The following is a 25,945-nucleotide window of genomic DNA, read 5'->3' on the forward strand; positions in this document are numbered from 1 at the left end:
GAGCCAGGCGGTGAGACTGGGAGCCTGGAGCCTGCCCCCTGCAGGAGGGTCTGGTGGAGCTTGGCTACACCCTGCAGGAGGCCAGTCTGTTGTACAGGCTTGTCCAGGGGGGCAGCCTTGTGTTGCTGCTCCCAGGGTGTCCTGTGGTGCACACACTGGGCCCCTGACTCTTGGAGCACCCATAGTTCTGCGATAGTGCTCACCCTTCACATCACCTCTGCCTCATTCACAGCCTTTTTCCTGACAGCTCTTTGCCTGCTAAGTTGTTTCAGTCGTGTCTGACTCTTTGTGACCCCATGGTCTATAGTCTATCAGGCTCCTCTACCCATGGAATTTTCCAGGCAAGAATACTGGAATGGGTTGCCATTCTTACTCTAGATCTTCCTGATCTAGGGATCAAACCTGTGTCTCATGTCTCCTGAGTTGGCAGGTGGGTTCTTTACCATTAGCGCCACCTGGGAAGCCATCCAAAAGTGGTCCTCCCACCATTCTTTTCCACTCCCTCCCAAAGGCCTATTGCAGGGACCCAGTATTCAATATTCGATTAAAATATAGCTTTCCTTTCCCTTGAGGCCACTAGAAGAGTGAAAATCAACTTGAGGATGCATTTTGGCTGAAAGTCACTATTGGACATCCAAAGAACATTAAATGCTATTTATCCAGATTCCAAACACCCCAAATTCTTAAATAACCAAGACTTTTCCTACACTTTAGAGACACTGAATAAATCGAGCAGTGGACTATTAGTCTTTTATAACTACTCCCCAGTGTGTTTTAGTAGTTCAAATTCAGATTAATATCCCACCCCCCCCCCTTTTTTTTCTCTGCTTCTCTGAGTCTTGTCTAAGGATGGCTGTAAGGGGTTTTACAAATCTTTAAATTACCACCCCCTCCACCAATATTTTATATTTACTATACTATTCTAGGTTGTTACTTGGAGCCTGGTCTGATACTGTGAGGAATTATAAACATTTTCAGGAACAGCATCCTTTGTAGCTGATTTGAGAACTATAAGAGTGAATTATTATAAATCAGGGCTTCCCAGGGGGTGTAGTGGTAAAGAATCTGCTTGCCAATGCAGGAGACACAGGTTCGATTCCTGAGTCAGGAAGATACCCTGGAGTAGGAAATGGCAACCTGCTCCAGTATTCTTGCCTGGAAAATTCCATGAACTGAGGAGCCTGGCGGGCCATACACCATAGGGTTGCACATTGTTAGACACGACTGACTAAGCACACATAGCACATTGTAAATCACGCCTCATAAATGTTTAGAACTGCCATTCTGCCTATGAAACCACTGACTGAAATTAGTCATGGTAAAAAAAATGAAAGAATTGTTCAAAGCACTTGTTTCTGGGAGTTTGGATAGTTTCAGTGAAGGTAACTGTAGCTGAGGAGAATTTAGTTTGAATGCTCAACCTATTCATTCAGTTGACTGTGGAGCTCTGAATGGTCTCTAGGGTTGCATCTGGTAGGTGAGTGGGTTTTTTCCCCCCTGTAATTTGAGCATTGATCTTACTTTTTCCATATTTAAATTGCTGAAATTTACAGAGTGTATGCCCAGACTTCTCTAGATGATTCTGTTGTGAGAGAACATTTTAGAGGAAACAAGAAGGACTTCTGCTTTCAAGGAGCTGTTGTATTGACTTAACAGTCACCTGAAATTATAGATGACCAACAGCTGCTTTCTGCCAGGAGTAGGTTATGATAACAAATTGGGAGGAAGACGGAAGGAGTGCTACGGGAGTAGATGGGAAAGGCTTAAAAAATATTAGACTGGCCTCTGAAGTTAAACTTGGCAGAAGATACATTTTTTGTTCTGGCTAAATCTACATGGGGGAAAATAGAGTAGAAAATTCAAGCACCTCTCTGGATAATTCAATTAAAAACCCACCCCTCCTCTGGTTTCAGGAATATATCTGTGCAGAGTGAGATTTTATCCTTTGGATTTATCTCCCTTCTGGCAGTGTTGTCACAGATATTAAGAAATATTTTTGTTTTCAGCTTTTCTCATTGATGTTTATCTAAGCAGGAGCCAGGCTTCCAGGAAGGAGGTCACAAAAATCTGTCCCATTCCCACCCACACAGTTTTACTGTACTTAGAACACTGTAAGTGTAAGTAAATATGTGAATGGAGGGATAAATCACTTATGCAAAAAAGTACTGTTTGGACTTCTACAAGTGTGGCATTTACTTTCTGTTTTCTTTCTCTAACAGCCTTTCTATATTTTTTTCATTTGTGCCACTGATGGGCTCGCTGCCCAGCTGTAAGCAGTGGCTGTTAAGCTAGAGGGAAACAGTGCTTGATCTGCTCACAAATAATGCTTTTCAGAGGAAGGTTTCAGCTTTCTTTTGGGAGGGTCATATTTTGGGACCTGTTAGACAGTAATCTGAGTGCTGGAATTTTTAACCCAGGCCCAGGAGAGAAGCAGGCATGACCAGGAGATTTGGATGTTTGTGTCTGAGCAGCTGTCTGCAGGCAAATGATGGGGCTGGGGCTGGGGAGCGATGAAGACACAGGCCTATAGAATGTGGGCGCCTTGGGGACTGGGTGGAGTGACTGTGAGTTGTTGCTGGTACAGATGGGACTTCCTGTGGGGTCGTGTGTGTGTGTGTGTGTGTGTGTGTGTGTGCGCGCGCGTGTGTGCGTGTGCATGCTCAGTGGCTTCAGTTGTGTCTGACTCTTTACGACCCCATGGACTGCAGCCCGCCAGGCTCCTCTGTCCATGGGATTTTCCTGGCAAGAATACTGGAGTGGGTTGCCATGCCGTCCTCCAGGGGATCTTCCCAGGATTCAAACCCATGCCTCCTTTGTTTCCTGTATTGCAGGTGAATTCTTGACTACTAAGTCACTGGGGGTCAGGTAGTTTGAACTAAATCTTCTCTTCAGAGATTTCTCTTTTTGCCACAACCAAGCCAGCACTAGATAGAAACACATTTATTCCCAGAAATGAGTTAAGCATTGAATGTCTTATGCATAGCTCTGTTTCAGATTAGCATGCTCTCAGTTTTCTGATTCACCATCCTCAACCCCAAACCACTCTCTCGAAGGTTTCCTTCATTTGACTTTGATCTCATCACTAGTTTAAACATACTGGAATTCTATACTTTGGAAGTTGCTGTCCTCAAACATAATCTTCATTTTCTAAGAGCCCTAAATGAAAGAGTATGAATCTGTAGGACAATTTTCCCCAATCGACAATCTGGCAGAAAAATTCTTTAGAAAATTGAAGCAGAAACAACTCTTTCCTAATTGTTGGGTTATTCCAGGTGAAAGTGAGTTTATGTCATTTCATTATTTTTTGTTCTGCCTTGGATCTTTGGCAGAGCAGGAAAATAGAATCGTTGCCCACATGGTTTTTCATTCCTTGGCTTATCAGTTAAGAAGTATTTGAGCGAGTAAGAGAAGAAAGACTCACTTTCTCTCATATCTTTTTCTCCTTCTCCCCTCAAATAGTCTGCTTGAATGTGCCAGGAGATTGCTATATATATATATATATATATATATATATATTTTTTTTTTTTTTTTTTTCTCCCTCATTGGCATTTACTTGTTAAAAATATGGGAGGACTTCCCTGGTGGTTCAGTGGTTAGGATTCTGTGCTTCCATTGCAGGGGGTGGGAGTTCAATCCCTGGTTGGGGAACTAAGTTCCCATGTGCTGAGTGGTGTGGCCATAAATAACTAAATAACTAAATAAATAAATGAATTTTACAAAGTAATAAAGCGACAAGGAAGATCAAAATAAAATTACATTAAAAAATAAAAAATGCTGTTCTTTCGAAACATCCCACCCTCGCCTTCTCCCACAGAGTCCAAAAGTCTGTTCTGTACATCTGTGTCTCTTTTTCTGTTTTGCATATAGGGTTATCATTACCATCTTTCTAAATTCCATATATATGTGTTAGTATGCTGTAATGTTCTTTATCTTTCTGGCTTACTTCACTCCGTATAATGGGCTCCAGTTTCATCCATCTCATTAGAACTGATTCAAATGAATTCTTTTTAACGGCTGAGTAGTATTCCATGGTGTATATGTACCATGTATATTACCTATAGTGAAACAGATCACCAGCCCAGGTTGGATGCATGAGACAAGTGCTCAGGCCTGGTGCACTGGGAAGACCCAGAGGAATCGGGTGGAGAGGGAGGTGGGAGTGGGGATCGGGATGGGGAATACATGTAACTCCATGGCTGATTCATGTCAATGTATGACAAAACCCACTTCAATATTGTAAAGTAATTAGCCTCCAAGTAATAAAAATAAATGAAAAAAAAATGGGAAAATCCATTAAGCAATTAGTATATATAGCTTTGCAAATCTTGGTTTTAACATGGGTATCATGGAATATAAAATCACTGGTAGAAATGAGAAGAAATGTACAAGGGCCTTCCATTTTCAGCAACATCTAAAGTAGTCTGTACAAATGATTTAAGACAGATTCAGTGGAATTTTCTGGGGATATCCAGTTCTGTTCAGTCTGTACCCCATATGCCACTAAAATACAAAACCAGAGGATCAGATGATCCTTCAGGTCCTTGCTTATTTCACGGGTATTTGTAGCATTTTATCTCAGTCCACTTTCCCACGAATGAGCCACATGTGACCTGAACTTGTGAGAACGTGTATTTAATTCCCTAAGTCTTGCTGTGCACTTTTTTTTTTTTTCTGAGTCTGTCCCCCAATATCCTCTCCCTTGAAGGAACTGAGGGCTGAGAGCCAAAATTTCCAAAGCTGTCTGTGCATCAGTAGCAGTAGTGATCTCAGTAAGGAAGGATGGAGATGGAATCTGATGGGATCTGGAGCAGTGTGAGTCATTATTGCCCAGAAACCCCAGAGAAGATTTCAGGGAGAACTGGAATTCTCACCATGCATGTGGAGTTGTTGCATATTCAATTTCCCAGACCAGAAAACCTTCTTGTGTTCAACTGGGAGGTATCTTGCTGTCAACCTGGAGCCTAAGCACAAGTTTTGGTTTTTCTAAGCCAGATTGTTTGAATATTAAGCCTATTTATAAACCTCATTATTGCAGTAACCATATGGCTCTTACTCAGAGATACTCACTTTAAAAAAGTGAGACTGCCAGGCACTTCATGATTTAACCTCAGTGCTTAATTGGCTCTCACTCACCCAGGCTATCAGGAAGGATTCCCAGGTCCTCCCTTTAACTTTGAAATATGTGAAACTTACATGTGGTTGTGGGTGTGTTCAGTACTTTGGAAACTCCTAGCTACCAAAAAGCAAACAAAGCTCTTTAAAAGCATCCTCGCTCTCCCCACTCCGTTGTTTCTTGTTATTTCCTTGCTGAGTCTACTCGGCTCTTGGCTTGGCTTCACTGTGTTTACTGTAGCTGGAACCACTCCTTAAATTGGCCTGGCTTCATCCCTTCTCTCTCTGACTGGGGCCAAGAGAGGTAAAATGAAGTTCAAGGTCTAGAAGTTACGGGTCTAGATGACACAGTCACGGACAGCTTTAAGGAACCTTTTTAAATATTGGGGGTCAGTGGTCTTTGATTTTCAATATTGCTCCTGCCTCGGTAGCCACTTGTCAGAATGTGCTCAGCTGGATGTAAAAGGGACTGAAGGCTTCCAGGGGAGCTCATCACTTCCCCTGGCCTGTACACATAGCATGTACACACTATTTGACACTTAGGCAATCCACAGTTCAATAGCAACATTCCAGACTTAAACAAATATTGATTTTTCAGTGAAGACCAGGAGTCTTTTAATTTGCCTAGCAGGTGAATGGATATGGTCCATCATTGATTCTAGTTATAGCATGATATCTCTGTGCTTAGTTCTAACTTCTAGAGGATGCTTAGGAAGTCTGTGTAAGCAACTCACTGGGCTTTAGTCTTTAGGGAATTATCAATAAAAAGGGTTTTTTCTTAAAAGATAATTTTAGATATTTCTAAGGATTATCATAGTGTCTAGTTCCTAAATACCTAGCTTTTCTTTCCTTCCCCCCCTCCCCTTTTCTCGTTCTTTCTGAGCAATGATCCAGCTTTGACATTAGAGGAAAGCGTGTGGATCTGCGAGGCTAACAGGGACTGCTGGATGGGTGTCAGAATGAATAGCCTGCAGTTCGCCCTTAGGGCGAACAGAGAGAACTGGGCAGGGGTTTAGTTCCTTCTCCCCTTAGTAGGACTGAGATTAGCACTTGCTATCTTTGTGGCTCAGGTGTTCTAAGATGTGGAGAATAGGGAGTATTCAGCTTTTCTACTTTAGAAAGCAATCTTAAACTTTTTTTATTTTTAGTTTTCTAATCAATGAAAGGCTTTTCTTTTTCCAAACAAAATTTGGAAACCTATGAAATCATATCATTATTATTTATGTGACACTGTTATTATAAATACAGCAGCTGACTTGCACTTGAACTTTTACTGGATGCCTGGCCCTGTGCTAAATGCTTTACATCCACTACTACATTCATCTCACATCAGCCTGTGAAGCACATGTTACTGTTACCCAAATCTAACAGATAAGGAGACTGGTGGTTGCGAAAGTGATGTAAGTTGCCAAAGGTCACATAGCTTATTGGACACAGTAAGTCACAGAAGGGATCTGGCTTAGGTAAGTGATCTCAAGCACTATGCCATAATGCCTCTCCTTAAACAAATGAATAAACAAACAACCAATGCCATGTATGTGTGTATGTGAGTAAGGTAAAGTGTATTCTGGGGAACAGAGCTCGCAAAGTGGTCCACACTTTCATGGATGCAGTTTCCTCGGTTTGGCCTCATGAAGATGTCCTGCCTTCTGCCTCCATGTGAGGCTGTGCTGTCTCCATCCCCTACACTGCCCAGATTCCAGAGCACAGCATCTTTGTCATTCTCTGTGGTCATGAATCTTGGGACTTCTGATGTATTAATTTTCAAAACATTATAAATTTAAAGTAAGTTTGAGAAACCAAAACAAAACATTTAAAAACATTTCCTTTGTCTTTCAGGGGCAAATTCTGTTGAAGTTCTTAAAAACAAAAGGCCAAGAATAAACTAGTTTTTTTTCCAGCTCATTTCCTGCATTTGGATGGAAAGAGCCCAGTACATTTCTATTGTTGGCTTTGTTTGTTTTTGTCTAGTGTCTAAGTTTCCTCCAGGCATCTTTTGACTTCTTTGACTAATTTCCTCAATTTTCTTGGAGGGCTTCAGAGTTTGCATTCTGTCTCAATTGGTTCAGGGTTCTGTATCCTTAGTCAAGTCACTTAAACTCTCTGAGCCTCATTTCCATCAAGTGTGTGTGTATGCTTAGTCGCTCTGTCGTGTCCGACTCCTTGCGACGCTTTGGACTGTAGCCCTCCAGGCTCCTCTGTCCCTGGGATTTCCCAGACATGAATACTAGAGTCGGTTACCATTTCCTTCTCTAGGCGATCTTCCTGACCCAGGGATTGAACCTGTATCTCCTGTATCTCCTTCATTGCAGGCAGATTCTTTACCTGCTGAGCCATTGGGCATCCCTTCCATCAAGTATAAAGTGAGGTTAATCTCCTGAGGTATGTTGGGGGTCAAAGTGAGTTAATTTAGGTAACAGACGTGGAACAGAGGAGGTGCTCAACGATTGTGAGCATCCCACCACTGTCCACCTCCCAGGCCTTCTCTCATTGCATTCCTCCTGTGTGTAGAAAACCATGTCTGTGGTAGATGTCCTCACTGCTTATAGTGAATTATCACTGAACAGAAGAAAAATGAGTAGAAAGAAAGCATTTTGGTTAGTGTCTTGATAAATCCACTCATTCACACAACAATGTATTGAGCACTTGTCATTTGTTAAGCACCATGTTAGGCAAGAGAGAACCACTAGCAGATACTGGACAAGCCATCGATCTTGCCATCAGCATAACAGATGAGCTCAGTTACCATGGAACACACAAAAGGGATGATCCAGTGTGGGAGGCCCCAGAAGGTTTTCAGGAGGAAGTGATGTCTCAACTGAAAGCAGAGGTCTCCGGCCTCACCATCTTGCTGAGTCAAGATGATCGGTGAGTAGGATCACGAATAGAGCAATTTCCATAGATCTGTCTTTTCTCTTGTGTTTTAAGCACTGACCTTTCAGCTCCAGTGTAACAGGACACTGTTTACGTTGGGTCTCTTTTGATGAGGGAGCTGTCTGTCTAAATGGGACAAGAATGGAAGGGAGAACTTCAGAATGTGTGAGTTCAGGAATGCATTGATGAAGGTGGTGAGTGAGTGTCAGGGAGATGAGTTGGACTGAAAATCAGATTTTTGGTCTCTCTTTTTTGGTTCTACCAAAGGCACAACCCATACTTTGGTAGTTGTGGGTGACAGCTACAAATGATTTATTTATTTTGCCAGCAAACATTTGTTGCGTGCCAACATGTGCTGGTTGATGTGCACACCCTTGGGATAGATGCAGTGAGCCCTATGACAGGACCCCTAGGCTCAAGAAACTGAAAATGAGGGACAGAGGGTCCTAAACCTTTTAGAATGGCCCTTACATGGCATGCACGGTGCCTGGTAATTCAATACATTATATTCTCTGAGCTCATTCCTCCCATTTTAGAGATGTGGAAGCTAAAGCTTGCTTTAGTGTTGAGCTTGTCTGAGTCTCAGTTAGAGAGGGAGAAGTTGGGTTTTGAACCAGGTTTATCACATTCCAGAGCCCTATCACCTTTCCACAGGGTGATGTAAGAGGTGACCCCCCCCCCCCCCTTCTCTCTGGTGTCCTCTTTTCCTTTTTTTTTTTAATGTATACATTTTATTACTTTTCTTGATTAGCTTTGTTTTGAGCACTTTTTAGACTTAGAACCTGCTATCTGCTTTTGAATCTGGCTGAGCCGAGCTGGTTTGAGGCCACCAGGCATACCCTCCTCATCTGCTTGCCCCATGTTCTTACATATTTCTCCTTGTGGAACTCTGTTCCTCACCCCCCCGACCCCTGCCCCAGTCCATCAAAACTACCTCTTTGACAACATTTCCTGAGCCATGTCTCAGTCTTGGTTGTTATAACAAAGTAACACTTTTGGTAACATGTCTTAATTTCCTTTTTTAGAATTCAAATTCTTTCAGAGAGTGTATCTTAGCAGGGTTTTTTATGAGGATTAGTGATATAAATCAGAGAGGGCAGTGGCACCCCACTCCAGTACTGTTGCCTGGAAAATCCCACAGATGGAGGAGCCTGGTGGGCTGCAGTCCATGGGGTCGCTAAGCGTCGGACATGACTGAGCGACTTCGCTTTCACTTTTCACTTTCATGCACTGGAGAAGGAAATGGCAACCCACTCTAGTGTTCTTGCCTGCTGCCTGGCAGCAGCAGCAGCAGTGATATATGTTAAGTGTGTGTTACTAGTAGTTGCTGAAAATGGAAACTTTTCTTATTTTTGTTCATTTTGATGCTTTTAGCGTTCTCAGTGGTGCTGGTATATGGTCCTTGGCAGATGCTGGAAGAGGTCTGTGGAAGCCAGTACCAAAGGTTGTCTTCTTCTGGCCTCTGAAGATGCCCTTTGTTGATAGAACTAGTTGAGTTTCTGGGTGGGAACCAGGGGCATCCATCTGGTCTGATTGCCCCCTTACCTTGGTCCTTGCACACTTTCAGTGGGTTATTTTCCAGTCTTGCCAAACACTTCTTAGCTCGGTTTGCTAGACAGCAGTTCTAACAAGGTTCAAGGGCCTGGGTCACACCCACAGGTTACTGTGCTCTGTGCCTGTAGATGAAACCTCTGCCCCTGTTACTGCCTAGTGAGTGTGAGCTGTCACTGCTGGAGGGGGTGTCGAGGATGGTCAGTGCACATCCATCAGTTTTTGGAGGGAGTGCAAAACACTGTTTTAAGCAGTGGGATACAGTGGCTGCTGCTGCTGCCACTAAGTTGCTTCAGTCATGTCCAACTCTGTGCGACCCCATAGATGGCAGCCCACCAGGCTCCCCCGTCCCTGGGATTCTCCACTGGAGTGGGTTGCCATTTCCCTCTCCAATGCATGAAAGTGAAAAGTGAAAGTGAAGTCACTCAGTTTTGTCTGACTCCTAGCGACCCCATGGACTGTAGCCTACCAGGCTCCTCCGTCCATGGGATATTCCAGGCAGGAGTACTGGAGTGGGCTGCCATTTCCTTCGCCAGGGATACAGTGGAGAGGCATATAAAAAATCTGCCTTTGGGGAACTGAAATTCAGGTGGGTGATCTCCTTTATTTCTCACTGTAAGGTCTTGAGAGAGGTGCTCTGATTATTCCCACTTTACAGATGAAGAAACTGAAGCTCAGAGGGGTCAAATATAAACACTGTAGAGCTGAGTGTCGCAGCCAAGATTGGAACACAGGTAGTTTACTCTAAGCCCCAAGCCCTAACTCATTAGGTCAACTGTTAGTGGACTTTCTTTCCTACCTGTATACTGTAATTCAAACATGTAAATATTTCTGTGTGTTCATCCTATAGATATGTATATCTGTGTATGTGACTGTGTGTATAGGTATGTGAATATTTTATACATTTTTTCTAATTGCAACCTCATTTAATATAGAAATGTTCATTTAAATAGAAAATATAGAAAATTAATACAAGTAAAAATAAAAGTAGTGATTCACTAACCTACTACCATGGGCTCATGGTTATCACTCTGGTGCGTTTTCTTTGTACATATCAGGTCAAGATCACACTGTGGGTTTGGTGCCATACATGACTTACTTCATTTAACATGTCACATCGTCATGTATGTTTTCACTTGAACAAAGTGTCATAGGTTGTAGGGATTCTGAATTTGACACGTCTGTGCCTTTTTTTTTTTTTTTTTTAAAGCATGTGCAACTTACAACTCTATTAGCAAATCAGTGGCTTGGCTTACTGGTGCAGTGACTGTAATGGGAATGTTGATGTGGAACCAGGGACAACTGGGAAGCATTGCCCTTCCTGGAGATGCTCCTGGGAGGTGCATTTTCCTCTCTCACCACTTCTTTTCCTCTAATCCCCTCCAGTAAAAAGTCTTCTAAAACTCTTTTGAGGGTCTTTGAAATCTACAAAAGTTGACACAAACATGAAAAACATCAGGATACATTGGAAAATAAACTTTTATGACCATTTCCTCCTTGAATGCCACAATGACCCAGGTAAGAGAGACAGGGCAGACATAACCTCCCTCTGATAGACTGAGAAGCTCCACGTCCAGAAGATTTGCCCCTGGCTAAATGAGGAACATAAATAGGAGAGGTGGAGTAGACCTCCAGCCACTGTGCTTCCTGGGACTTTTCTGGGGTACTGAGCTGAGCCTGATGCTGCTCTCACCACTTTTGCTTTTAGACCTTCTCATTGCCCCTTTCCTCACTCCTTCCTTCTCTGAAGACCTTATGTCTGATATTATGGTCTAGTTGCATGATTACACATTTATATTTTAAAAGGCAAATCTTTAAAGAGACTTCATTGCAAGCTGATGGGAATAATAGTAACAATAATGACAGTACAATTAGCTAATAGTTATTGACCATTTAATATGCCAGGTATAAGACATGCTTTGCAAACGTCTGCCCATTTATTCCTCAACAACCCCATGAACCTGCTGAAGGGCTGAGATTTGAACCTGGTTCTTGCTGTCTTTAAAATCTGATCTCAACCAAGATGCTACAGTGTCCTCAGAGGGGAAAGGGTGGAGCATCCTCTGGGGATGCTATGTGTAACTGCTGAGACTGTGGTTCTGTGCATTCAAGCACAACATTCTGTAACACAGAACTTTTAAGTGGGCTTTGACATCCACCAGCCTCACAGAACTTTCTACAGTGTTCACCTCTGTGTCCATCCCCATTGAAGCTTTTTCTCACCTACCACCTGCAGCAAACTCTTTTCTGATCTGTGTTTATGCTTCTTTTCCCACAGGAGGAAATATAAGAAAACGTCCCAGAGGTAAGAGCATCTCTCTGAGAAAGGGGAGCTGGTTGGTTGACTCCTCTGTGTCACAGTTCTTCACAAGTCAAGCTCATGATGGACACTGATTGTAATAAAGAGTCTTGGTTGCTTCTCAGTGAGTTGCCTGCTTTCTCTTTGAGTTGTTACTGTTGCTGTAGTTAAACATTGGTTGCAGGTATTTGGCGTGGCACTGTAAGTGTGTACTCTCACATAAGAGTGGGTCCAGTTGCTTAAAAACTCATTACTGCCAAACTATCCAGTGATTTTACTAAACCTTGACCAGACTGGGGCTGGCCTGAGGGCGAGCGTGTCAGGGTTTATGGATGGGAGCACAGAAAGGTCTTCAAATGCATGTTCGGGTTTTGGATTCTCCTAGGCTGATTTTCTGACAAAATGCTACTGAGCTCAAAACATAGATACAGATTCCTTTAAGGGCAGTCTTTTGATTTAACCATAAAAAGGGTAATTTAAAGTAGAATATCATCTATCATCACCCTCCATTACTCTGTTTTATTGCGAAGAGTTTGGAAAGCACATTCCATAGAAATAAAGCCGCTTAGGTCTTTTGTTTGCTGAGCAATAGAAGCCTATGACTCAGTCTAAAAGGCTAGTGTCTGCTTTTCATTAATTGACTTTGGTATTGTGACTTTAAACAGGTAACATGAGATAAAAAATTACTGTTGCAATTAAAATCTTCCAGTAGGTTTCAACAATGGTACTTTCAGGGCTTCTTTGTTGGTTCAGTGGTTAAGAATCCACTTGCCAGTGCAGGGGACATAGGTTCGATCCCTGGTCCGGGAAGATCTCACATGTTGCAGAGCAACTAAGCCCATGCACCATAACTGGAGAGTAGCTCCCACTTGCTGCTATTAGAGAAAGCCTGAATACAGCGATGAAGGCCCAGTGCAGCCAAAAATAAATACATAAAAATAAAAAAGTCTTTTAAAATTAGTATTACCGTCAGATGATGACTTTAATATGACCTTTTCTAGAGAGTCTCATCTCATAGTAGAGGCTTCTATGTCCTATGGTTTCTAAATAAAGTCAGTAATCCAAAGTAGTGGTGTCTTCATTTGATATGCAGTGAGGAAGTACACAATCACTGAGAGAAAATGAACTAAAACTTTAAAGCTTCCTAGAGGGTTGCTGTACTTCTCTAAATATAGTAAGCTTGTACAGATGGCCAAATAATTCTATCTTGTTCAGGTTCATCAGGATCATGGTAGTGATTGCATTTAAACCACTAAGAATGGTGTAAATTAATCACTCAGATTAGAGGGCATAATTGTCTTCAGTTGTAAAAGATAATTTATCATTTTTACATGTAGTTAACTAGGGGTATAAGATATTTCAGTGTTGCCTCAATTTTATTTTAAGGGGAGATAAATAGACAGGTAAGAGGGAGTTTTACGGGAGACCTGCTCAAACCTGTCAGGTTTCAAATTACTATGTCAACTTTGGAGGAAAGCATATTTTTGCATATCTCACATGAACACTGTTGCATTTTGATGTCAATGTAAAAAAAAGACTGATTTTAGCTTTTTAGCTTTGTTGAAGTGAAGTGCAAATTAATAGAGGCGTGGTTTGAACTCTTCTGTTTTTAATCACATACCTATCCTCATATGAAATAGATCCATGTCTGCTAATCTATCACCACTCTGATGGATTAGAACAAAGGTTTTACTTTGCTCATGATTTTGTAGGTCAGGAATTCAGGAAGGACTTGTCTGGGTGTCTTGGATCTGACGCACCTGGTGCCATCCAGGGCTGCTGGGGATATAGGATGCACTTCCAAGATTGAGTCTTCATTTGCATGTGGGGAGCTTTGGTGCTCCTTGTTTCTTTCTCTCCACATGGTTTTCATCCTCCAAAATGTCTCCATGAGCTTGAGCTTCTATTGCAAGGTGATCTCAGGGGAGCTGAACTCTTAGCTGGCTTCTTAGGCCATGTGTTCCAAGAGATAAAGAGATAAAGGAAGATGCTATCTCCCTGAAACTGGCTCAGTGTCACTTCTGCTGTATCTTATTGGTTAAGGTGTTGCACAACCCATCCAGAGTTGAGAGAAGGGGACATAGATTATATCTCCTGATGAAAAGGTGTTAACGAATTTGAGGCCATTTTCATGTATCAAACCTTCAACCTTTTGCAGAATGATCTTGCTTGAGACCTTTTCCAGAGATCTGTAAATTGGGAGTCTGTGAATACCTCATTTGATGAATGGTACACACTTTTAAACATATCTTGATACCCCTCTCTGATGCTGGTATGTTTGAATATATGCTTGTCTCTTGGATGATTCATTTGGACTGGGAATGTTCAGTTCAGTTCAGTTCAGTCACTCAGTCATGTCTGACTCTTTGTGACCCCATGGACTATATCACGCCAGACCTCCCTGTCTATCACCAGCCCCCGGACTTTACTCAAATTCATGTCCATTGAGTCGCTGATGCTTTCCAACTACCTCATCCTCTGTCGTCCCCTTCTCCTCCCGCCTTCAATCTTTCCCAGCATCAGAGTCTTTTCAAATGAGTCAGTTCTTCACATCAGGTGGCCAAAGTATTGGAGTTTCAGCTTTAACATCAGTCCTTCCAATGAATATTCAGTACTGATTTCCTTTAGGATGGACTAGATTTTTCATGTTAGGGACACGCATACTAGTGTAGATTCAGCTGGTCAGTTGAATTCTAAGTGTAGTTATTTGGCTTCAGTTAATAATGAGTCAAGTAAAGTTGGTGACTTCATGTAGGAAAATCAAATGACTCAAATGTTACATTAAAAAGCTTTAAATATTATAGGTTTGCTTTGACCATTAGGGAAAAGACAGCCTAAGATACACAAATCATCTACCTTTGTTTAAAGTCTTCTTGCTAAGTTTAATTTCATTTCACTCATGTATTTATTTACCTTCAAAAGCAATGATAAGAAAAAAAATCCACTAGCTTGCAAAGTCATCATTATCCAACTACAACCCAACTGAGGTAGACATCTTTCTTTGAATTTTTCACAAAATGCTAGGCAGATCTTAGTAGCCCACAAGAACGATATTTTGATGATAGTGATTCTACTGAGTCTCACGTTTAGTGTTAAGGAAAAGGTACTCGCCTCTTTCAAGAGCAGAATTTCAATCGAAAGAGTGATGTTACAAGTACTCTTTACTGGGTTAGCAAGGGCACCTGTAGGTAGGAGGTAAGCTTCTCCTGCACGGAAAGCCTTATTGAATTGAGCTTTAAATCAACACAATTAAGGGGAACCATCCTGTGGCTTTATGAATGGGTCTTGTCCATGAAGGCCAATCATTTCAAGAGATTTATTGAAGTGGTGAAATGGCAATTTGACAGCTAGAGAGGATTACACGGGAAGCCTGCTTCCCCGTGAAATTCTCCTCAGGTTGTTTTCAGTACAGCTACAGCTTCAGGGTATCAGGTCTGGCTAGGAGAAGTTTATATCTTTGAGAAAGCATGCCAGACTATGTATAAAATAATCACAGATACTTAGAGATAATCTAATATTTCTGGGCTACTCCTAAAGAAAACCAGCTGTTACAAGGGATGATGTAATGTTAAATCTATGTCAGAAGAGCTTCCAAGACACACACACACAAGAACACATACTCACTGTATTTCAGTGTGTGAGGGGAACTGTGACTGTTGAGCACAATTCCAGGCAGAGGTACAAGGAGAGGCATATCCACACACCTGAGAGACCTCCATGGACTATTGTTCTGTTTTCATATGACTGAACAGTGGAAATACTTTGGCCAAGATGGCCAGGAGTTGGAGTTTTAAGGTCACCAGATAGCAAAATCCTCATTAGCATGAAGGTTTTTGTTCAGTTCAGTCGCTCAGTCGTGTCCAACTCTTTGCGACCCCATGAATCACAGCACGCCAGGCCTCCCTGTCCATCACCAACTCCTGGAGTTTACTCAAACTCATGTCCATCGAGTTGGTGATGCCATCCAGCCATCTCATCCTCTGTCGTCCCCTTCTCCTCCTGCCCCCAATCCCTCCCAGCATCAGGGTCTTTTCCAATGAGTCAGCTCTTCGCATGAGGTGGCCAAAGTATTGGAGTTTCAGCTTCAGCATCAGTCCTTCCAATGAAGACCCAGGACTGATCTCCTTTAGGATGGACTGATTGGATCTCCTTGCAGTCCAAGGGACTCTCAGGAGTCTTCTCCAACACCACAGTTATTAATTCTAGCTCTGTTTAGCTCTTTTAGTGGAAGCTCTGATTCTGACTCTGTCTGATTGATGTACATGTTTCATATTTCTAGACATTTCTGTGAGCAATTAACTTGAACCAAACTTGTCTCTCTTCTTGTTAGTTGACATTAGGTTGATAATTACATGCATAGTACTTTGCAATAATCTCCCATTTTAACAAAATTTTACTTAATATTTGCTATTGATATATACTTAAAAAACACTGGAAATAAAAACATATGTGAAATAACCTCTGTGAAGAGGTACACAGGCATGTAGACGTGGCTGCTTGCTCAGTCACTCAGTTGTGTCTGATTCTGTAGCCGTCCAGGTTGTTCTGTTCATGGAATGCTCTGTCCAGGCAAGAATACTGGAGTTGGTTGCCATTTTCTACTCCAGGGGACCTTCCTGCTCTAGGGGTTGAACCCACATCTCCTACATTGTACAGATTCTTTACCACTAATGCCACCTGGGAAGTCTTGGGATTATTAGGTGTGACTGTGAAAAAAATTACAATAAAATATGGCAAGTGCTATAATAGATGTAAATATTGAATGTTATTGGGAACAATTAGATCTTTGGAGAAGATACTTAAATTATCGTATACTCTTCTGTCACTAGATCACAAAGAGACCCTACAGTGTTTTTTTAACATTCATGGTGCTTAGAAGTATATTAAAATCTAATGAAATAGTTGAGGATTTTTGGTTTTCTTCAGTGTCTTCAGTTATTTTAAAAATGTATGTTTTGCTGAGTCTTTAGGATTTTCTCAAAAGGACAAATGGCTTTAAAATATTCTGGACATTAAGAAGACAGCTCAGGATACAAGTACGTGCAAGTAATGGATAAAGTGCGTCTTACACACATAGAAAACAGAATGACCTCCATCTGTTGCAAGGCAAAACAAGGAGTTATTTTTTTCCCTCAAGTGTCTAATGCTTCTTTCACTTGGATTTTTATGTGACTCAGTAATCACATTTGATGAACCCAATAATTGATTAAATCCAGCAAATGATTCCTCTAGTCAGGTCTGCCTGTGTCAGCCTTCACGAAACAGCATACTTAATGAGTTATCAACAGAACCTCCACCTTTGCTGTTAATAATAGATTGGTGTGTGTGGGTGGGGATGGGCAGGAAGGTGAGTGGATATCACCCTTTGGGAAGACTGCCTTCCAAGTACTTGTATTCTTGCGTTAACAGGTGCATCTTTTGCTGAACTGCGCCCATTTCATCCCAGACATATTAAGACTCATTGGTGAATCCTGAAACTCTTTTTGGCATTGTTGACACAGACTCAATGGATGTAGTCTTTTACCTTCATGGCAAAAAAAGGACAGCCAAATAAACTTGTTGGGAAAGTTAAAGGGGTGATAGGTTACATCAATACACATATTTTTGCATGCTTATGGATAATCAGTCTTGCATGCTACTACTTACTCAGTTGTATTGACATTTAGAGCTCAAGTATTAGTGGTGACATCTAATACAAGGGGCAAGGGAATCTTCTAAGAGATAAAACCCTTTAAAAATATTTTCCTATATGTGTTTGTGATGACTAATCAATTCTCAAAGTAGTAGGAACCATGTGATCAGCTGTGAGAATATGTCCAGTTTAAGTTCTGAGATTGCCGGCTGAGTCAGGGTGACTTGACAGTGAATGGTGGCAGGCAGAGTGGACCGGAGAAAGGAAGAAAGTGGTGTGGTTAGAGCACAGATCATAGATGGACACTGAGACTTAGCCACGAAGGATAATCCAAAGACACTTAACAGGGAACGTGGTCTATAAGTAGTGTGATTTCAGGGGAAACAGCCGGGGAGAATGGAGGGTGACAGAGGGTCCACATAAGTAGGTTGCTCAGATTGTAGCGTATAAGGCAACTGCTGCTCATTCATCCCTTACTCACTTGGTCATCCTCCAGATATCTCAGCAGGAGTCTGGGGAGCACAGTCACAGGATCTGGATTCAAGAGTCTAGTTAGCAGGAGCTGGGGACTTGGCCTGGGAGGAGAGGGTGCTGAGGTGAAGTAAGTAGCTCAGGCACTAAGTCTGGGAGTCTGTCTATCTGTCTGTCTACCTAGGCTGTCCTGGGTCTTCATTGTAGTGCACAGGGACTTCGTGGGCTCTGGAGTAATAGGGCTCAGTAGTTGCCCTGCGGCATGTGGGATCTAGTTTCCTGACCAGGGATCGAACACAGCCTTGCAAGGCAGATTCTTAACCAGTGGACTTCCAGAGTTCCATGGGTGGTTTATTTAGATACCAGTAGCAGGAATTACCTTGGCATTGAGTTGTCATTTTTTTGAGTTAAGAGGACCACCTGGACACAGTTCATTCTTTTCTCTTCCATCTTCAGTTCCGATAGTCACTACCATTCTCCCACTCATCCAGGATCTCTTTGAGTTGTTTTATATGAACTGCTGTTGTGTGTATTTTTCCAACTTTAGCTTTGTGTTCTCCGCCTCCCCAATGTGATAAATGGGTCTCTAATAAGCTGTGGGCTCTTCCTCCTCATTCTTTTCACTCCCAGGATCTTGGTCCAGTCTCATTATCTGTCTCTCTGAGTCTTGAATAGCCTCCTGACTGCTCCTGTTACTCTGGTTACTTCATCTCCATTCTGCTCACACATGTATGATTCCTTTTTCCATAGAGTCTCTGATGATGTCACATCTGTTTAGAAAATAACAACAGTAACTCCAAAAGCAACAAACCTCTACTGGCTTCCTTTCCGCTAATAAAGACTACTTTCTTATCTAGAACTTGAAGGATTTCTACATCTGTCTCCATCTCAGTTTTCCTACTTTGTCTCTATTATTCCCTCCCATTTACTTTGAGTTCCTGTCAAGCTCAACTCTTTGCTGATGTCCTATTTGCCTTGTGTTTTGTGTCATCCCTTCTTCATTCATAATCTTTTCTAGTATTTTGAATATTCTCATTTTTACCTGTTGAATTCCCACTTTTTCCTCTAGGTCTAATCCAAATGCCATTTCTTTCCATGGGGCCTTCTTTCCATTGTTCTACCTAAAAGAGAGTTTGTTCCCCCAGTCACTACTTTAGTGCTGGGTATAAGAATTAGTTGGATGCTTGTCATTCTTCTTGACATCATTATGATTTTTTTGAGTAGGGACTATGATCCCTACTTAAGCATGGTGCTTTGGACATGGTTGGTATTTATTAAATGTGGGTTGACTTTATGAGTGAATCAGATTGGGATCCTTCATGTATTTCTACCATGGGTCAGAATTAAAGCCAGAATTACCAGGTGGAACTGGGAGTAAATGAGCTTAGGTTGATGAATGACTCATACTTGCAGATCACCACATGCTCCCACATTTAGGCTCTATTTGGCCTTCACACTGGCCAGGGTGAAGACCTATGAGGTCAGCAAGCCAGATGGCATGCAAGGGCAAGAACCAAAAAATACACAATTGCTTGGGTCCTTGCAGATCCTTGGATCTGCTTTTCTGATTAAGATCGTTTACTATGGAACTCTAGCGTTGGGTGGAAACTCTTGAGAGTGTTTTTGCTCTACCTCAGTGCTTCAATTTCTCTCTCTCCTCCATTCAGGCTGTTAGTCTGGGAGATGTTTAGTGCAGCGTCAGTGTATTTGTTTGTGGTGCATTATTCTGAATATTTGATAACTGTGTGGTACACATCATTTGACGGTTCTGTGATGTTTTGCCGAAATGGTTTTGAGAATCATTTTCTTAGATTGCCTAATAAGACTTAAGTGCTTCTGGAAGATTTCAGCAGCACTCATGCTGGCATGTCACTGTGCTTCAGAAGTTAAGCTCAGACTTTCAGTTGCCTGAGTGGGCACGTCTCTATATCCTTCCTAATCCCAGTAGCCCTCAATACTGAAGAGGAAGAATTGACTTGATTAATTCAGTCATCGGTGAGGACTTCCAAATGGGGGCCAAGTCCAGTGTCCAACAGTGTCAGCTTATAAGGCAACTTTTAGAGTGTTGGGAGACTCTGGGTCCAGTAGTGTAGATCAGAGTTTCTTAATCTTGGTACTGTTTGTGTTTTTGTAGCAGCTGTCCTTTGCCTTGTAGGGTGTTTAGTAACATCCCTGGACTCTACTCACTAGATGTCAATAGCAAACCCCCTTAAAGGGTCGTTGGGGGGCAAAATCACCTGTGATTGAGAACCACTGGTATGGATGAAAGATTAAGAATCAGATTTATATTCTGTCACTAGTTTAGCTTTGCAGTTAATTCCTCTCTTATCTCAGAGTCCTCAAGAGTAAAAGAGATAAGCTTGAACATGAGAATTGATATGATTCCTTGAGGCTCAAAAATGTTATTCTATGATTCTAATTGCTGAGGTTTTCTACAAGAAAGCTCAGACCACCAACCAACATTTACAGTGATGACAAACACTCTGTGACCTATAACTGAATCACTGGGGAGGAGCAACATTGCTGATTAGCATGGAGGTCACTAGGCAGATAACATAGTCTGGCCCTGTAGTGACGGTCCTTTCACTCCAAGCCAGATCACCCATGATTTAGATACTTCTAACTTCACCTAATGGAGAAGGAAATGGCAACCCACTCCAGTGTTCTTGCCTGGAGAATCCCAGGGATGGGGGAGCCTGGTGGGCTGCTGTCTGTGGGGTCGCAGAGTCAGACATGACTGAAGCGACTTGGCAGCAGCAGCAACTTCACCTAAATAGTGTGAACTAATCATGAGAAGGATATTAAAAGGACAATTGTCAAAACATAAACTTTGGCAAAAACATAAGTATATCTGAAAGGTACTCTGTTGATCAAGTTTATTGTATATCTACCACGTGGCAGAGCTTCATGCACATTATCTTATTTAATCTTCACAGTGATTCTGGTTCACAGATGAAGAACTCAGGAAAAACAAGTAACTTGACTGATGTCACAAAGCAGAGAAATGGTTGGGCTAGAGTTTAAAGGCAGATCTGTGAGATACCAAAAATGTCTGTTTTTTGTTTTTTTTTTTTCTATTCTGGTAGTTTTATAATTTTTTACAGCTGTGGAACCCCTTCCTACTCCCAAATGAAGCAGTTCAAAACTGAATAAAGTCAAAGGGTCAGAAAAATATGCCTTTTGGAATTCATTTCCCTACTCTGCCAATTTTTATTTTCTCATCAAGACATTTTACATTTGAAAATTTTCATATTTGGCTTTAACCCAAAAGTTGAAGTTCTCAGGAAAGTTCACAGAAGGCTTAAAAAACCCCAACAGGCTATATTTACATAATGTGATTAAAAGAGAAAAGGGGAAAAAGTTCTTCACCTCTACCACCAAGTAATTTTTTTTTCAAAATTATCTATTTTAGTACTTAACCACTTAAAATGCTTTGAAGCAGTGTAATCAGTCACACATGAATACATAACCCTTTATGCATATAAAGTAAATAACAAAAATAGAATCAGATAAAGGAAAACTTGTATTTTTCTGTCCTCTGATTTAATATGATAATGCCTTTTCAAAGTTCATGAAAAAAGTTCACTGCCTGAATTTTTCCCTGTGTCTTTGCAGAAGTAGAATCATGCTATGCTCTGTATTATTTATTCCCATAACTTTGGGGAAAGGGAACCTGTATGAAAAGTTCTAAGCAAGCTGGTGGGAGTAGACCAAACTGAGAGCGTGCTTTGGAAGAGACATGTCTGTACTCTTTGCTCATCCGTGAAGGGAGAAGGGCAGAGGGTTGGGTCAAGAACGGGGGTTTAGAGTCACCCATTTCTAGACTGAAATATGAATTGTGGCACAAATCTTGGGTCAGGCTTGGGTAGGTTCCCTTCCTACCGTAGCTTTCATTTCCTATAGGTCCAGTGGAAATGTTAATAGTTCCTGGGGTTCTTGGGAGCCCAGAATGAAATCGTATATGTGAAGCACATAGGAAGTTTTTGGCACATGGAAAGTGCTTAGTCACTGAAGGCTTGGGAGATCCCTCAGAGAGAAACCAGCATTTGATGGTCACTGTGCAAAGGGCTCTTTCATGCATTGGAGAGGGAAATGGCAACCCACTCCAGTGTTCTTGCCTGGAGAATCCCAGGGACGGGGGAGCCTGGTGGGCTGCCGTCTATAGGGTCGCACAGAGTCGAACACGACTGAAGTGACTTAGCAGCAGCAGTGCAAAGGGCTTACACTTTGAGACAGAACAGGGTCATGTAAGGGAGCTGGTAGGAAGCAGATGGCCCTGCTCTTTAGGGACAGGGACTATGTCTTATTTATTGAAGAGTGGAATCAGCCTTAACCAAGTGATTGGTGACCATCTTTTGGAAAGAACACTGGAGTAGGTGGGGTGGGAGAGCCCTGTACAAGGTTGACAGCCTCTGGGACATGGGCCTTAGTTAGGAAGACAAACTTGGAAGGGCCCAGTTTAATGTGGTCATAAAAGATCGGCTATGGTTTTTTCAGTGGTCATATATGGATGTGAGAGTTGGACTACAAAGAAAGCTGAGCACCGAAGAATTGATGCTTTGAACTGTGGTGTTGGAGAAGACTCTTGAGAGTCCCTTGGATAGCAAGGAGATCCAACCAGTCTGTCCTAAGAGAAATCAGTCCTGAATATTCATTGGAAGGATGATGTTGAAGCTGAAACTCCAATACTTTGGCCACCTGATGTGAAGAGCTGACTCATTTGAAAAGACCCTGATGCTGGGAAAGATTGAGGGCAGGAGAAGAAGGGGACAACAGAGGATGAGATGGCTGGATGGCATCACCGACTCAATGGACATGGGTTTGGATGGACTCTGGGAGTTGGTGATGAACAGGGAGGCCTGGCGTGCTACGGTTAATGGGGTTGCAAAGAGTCAGACATGACTGAGCGACTGAACTGAACTGAAAAGATCTTTCCACAGGAAGACACTCATAGTTCATCTTCACATTTAGTTTTCTATTTTGAGGGAAATTTTATGTCATTTTAACTATCACAGAAGGACTTCCCTGATGGTCCAATGGCTAAGACCCTTTGCTCCCAGTGCAGGGAACCTGGGTTCTATCCCTGATTGGGAAACTAGAGCCCACATGCCGCAACTGAGAGTTCACATGCTGCAACTAAAGGTCCTGCATGCTGCAACGAAAGATTGATGATCCCGTGTGCCACCACTAAAACCCCATGCAGCCAAATAAATAAATATTAAAAAAAAACTATCCCAAAGTGAACAGGGCTTTGTTTTATTGGCTGATGGCATGCACTCTAGAGTCAGCATGCCAGGCTTCTAATCCCTGCTCTACTGTTTTCTAAGTGTATGACCTTTAGTAAACTCCTTGATTTCTCTAAGCCAGTGGTGCTGAAGTGGGGGTGCTTTGGCTCCCAGAGAACATTTGGCAGTACGTGGAGACATTTTTGGTTGTCACATCTGAGAATGGGATATACCACTGGCATCTAGCAGATAGAGACCGAGGATGTTGCTAAACATCTTACAATGCACAGAGCATCCCCACCATAACAAAGAACTATCTGGTCCAAAATGTCCCCAGTGCCAGGGTTGAGAAACCTTACTCTAAGCCTTACTTTTTTCATCTGTATGGAGGGAATAACAATAATACCTACCTGATAGGGTTGTTGTGGGTTAAATGAGATAAAGATTGAGCACAGTAAGTGCACTTCCTGGGTTTTAGTAAATATAGAGGGTCTTTTTGCCATTATTATCAACATTATGACCTATGATTCATTGTCTGCATAGCAGATTTATGAATTCTATTTCATTGTTTATGGTATGTAGCTGACATATACAGTTTGACAGGTGTTTTGATGCATTTAAATTTTATAAGGAATAAGAAGTACTTTAAATCTTGCATTAAAGGAGATTTTGAAATTGTCCTGAAGGGATAATATTGTTTGGATTATGTAAACAGAGTATATACTCTATGCTGAAACAAATCAGAAATCATAAGTCTACATGCTATTATATTCTGTTAGACCTGAAAAGTGTAAAATCACAGATCTTAAAAGAAATACTTTGATATTATTGCATATTGTTACACTGGAAGCAATGAAACAATACAAATTTACAGAGAAACCCAGTCCCATCTCTTATAAGTGGGGTAAAGTTATCATAGTAATTTCAGTGAAAGCTGGTAACTACAAACTACAATATAAATTGGGATAGTTTCCTACTTAGTACAGCAGACAGCAAAAATGTCCCTTGAAACTGGTATGAGCCCAGAGCTAATGCGCCACCTCTAGAAGCATGCCTCTATCTGGAGTCACAGGGCAAGCGCCTGCTCTCTGCTGTGAGTCTGTGAGCTTCACTGCTCACTATCCCTATGGGATAGGGTTGCCCATGTTGTCTTGTTGCCCTCTGATACAAATATAAATGGAGGTCTTGTGGGTTGACTTTTTAATAATCAGTTTCTTAATCTATGTTATGTTTTATCATTTAGATCCTAATCAAGGGTTTCTTAGAGTTAGCAAAGCAATTAAATAGCTTAAGAGAAGAACCTGATGTGTGCAATGTGGACTGTGAAGTGTGTGATTGCCTCTTCTGGTATGCCCAGTCCATAACTCCAAACAGTGTTGTCATGATTTTGTGATAATTTTACTAATTGTAGTATACCATATCGTTGGTACACTAATTGTTAGTCTCAGTGGTGAAGAATCTGCCTGCTAATGCAGGAGATATAGGAGACATGGCTTCGATCCCTGAGTCAGGAAGATCCCCTGGAAGAGGAAATGGCAACCCACTCCAGTATTTTTGCCTGGGAAATCCGATGGATAGAGGAGCCTGGTGGGCTACAGTCCATGGGGTTGAAAAGAGTTGAACATGACTTAGTGACCAAACAACAATGATATTGTTAGTAAGAGTAATATATTTGCTTGTTATCATGGCTTACTTATGACCCATCATTAAGAAAGATAGAAAATTAACCCTTTTGGTAGTGTTAACAGTGCTTGTTTGGTAGATAAACAGAAGCCGCATTCATTAGGGGTCATCAGTTTAGTTCAGTTCAGTTGCTCAGTCGTGTCTGACTCTTTGCGACGCCATGGACCGCAACATACCAGGCCTCCCTGTCCATCACCAACTCCCAAGTTTACTCAAACTCTTGTCCATTGAGTTGGTGATGCCATCCAACCATCTCATCCTCTGTCATCCCCTTCTCCTCCCACCTTCAATCTTTCCCAGTATCAGGGTCTTTTCAAATGAGTCAGTTCTTCGCATGGCCAAAATATTGGAGTTTCAGCTTCAGCATCAGTCCTTCTAATGAATATTCAGGACTGATTTCCCTTAGGATGGACTGGTTGGATCTCCTTGCAGTCCAAGAGACTCTCAAGAGTCTTCTCCCAACACCACAGTTCAAAAGCATCAATTCTGTTGGTGCTCAGCTTTCTTTATAGTTCAACTCTCACATCCATACATGACTACTGGAAAAACCATAGCCTTGACTAGATGGACCTTTGTTGGCACAGTAATGTCTCTGCTTTTTAATATGCTGTCTAGGTTGGTCATAACTTTCCTTCCAAGGAGTAAGCATCTTTTAATTTCATGGCTGCAGTCACCATCTGCAGTGATTTTGGAACTCCCCCCCCACAAAAAATAAAGCTTGTCACTGTTTCTACTGTTTCCCCATGTATTTGCCATGAAGTGATAGGACCAGATGCCATGATTTTAGTTTTCTGAATGTTGAGTTTTAAGCCAACTTTTTCACACTCCTCTTTCACTTTCATCAATAGGCTCTTTAGTTCTTAGCTTTCTGCCACAAGGGTGGTGTTATCTGCATATTTGAGGTTATTGATATTTCTCCCGGCAGTGTTGATTCCAGCTTGTGCTTCATCCAGCCTGGTGTCTCTCATGATGTACTCTGAGTATAAGTGAAATAAGCATGGTGACAATATATAGCCTTGATGTACTTCTTTCCCTATTTGGAACCAGTCTGTTGTTCCATGTCCAGTTCTAACTGTTGCTTCCTGACCTGCATACAGG

General features: G+C 41.9%; 1 protein-coding gene across 9 annotated transcripts in view; it reads left to right on the forward strand.

Moving 5' to 3' along the window:
• PDE1C (phosphodiesterase 1C) overlaps positions 1-25,945 on the forward strand; it is a 517,256-nt gene that overhangs the window by 210,074 nt on the left and 281,237 nt on the right. For 3 of the 9 annotated variants that reach the window (XM_061165419.1, XM_061165422.1, XM_061165420.1), the window contains one exon: positions 11,816-11,842. The exons of the other annotated variants lie outside the window; for them this stretch is intronic. In XM_061165419.1, coding sequence (XP_061021402.1) covers positions 11,816-11,842 — 27 coding nt within the window. The remainder of the gene's footprint in view (positions 1-11,815; positions 11,843-25,945) is intronic. 9 annotated transcript variants of the gene reach the window in all.

Source organism: Dama dama, chromosome 18 (assembly GCF_033118175.1).
Source record: "Dama dama isolate Ldn47 chromosome 18, ASM3311817v1, whole genome shotgun sequence".
Lineage (NCBI taxonomy): Eukaryota > Metazoa > Chordata > Mammalia > Artiodactyla > Cervidae > Dama > Dama dama.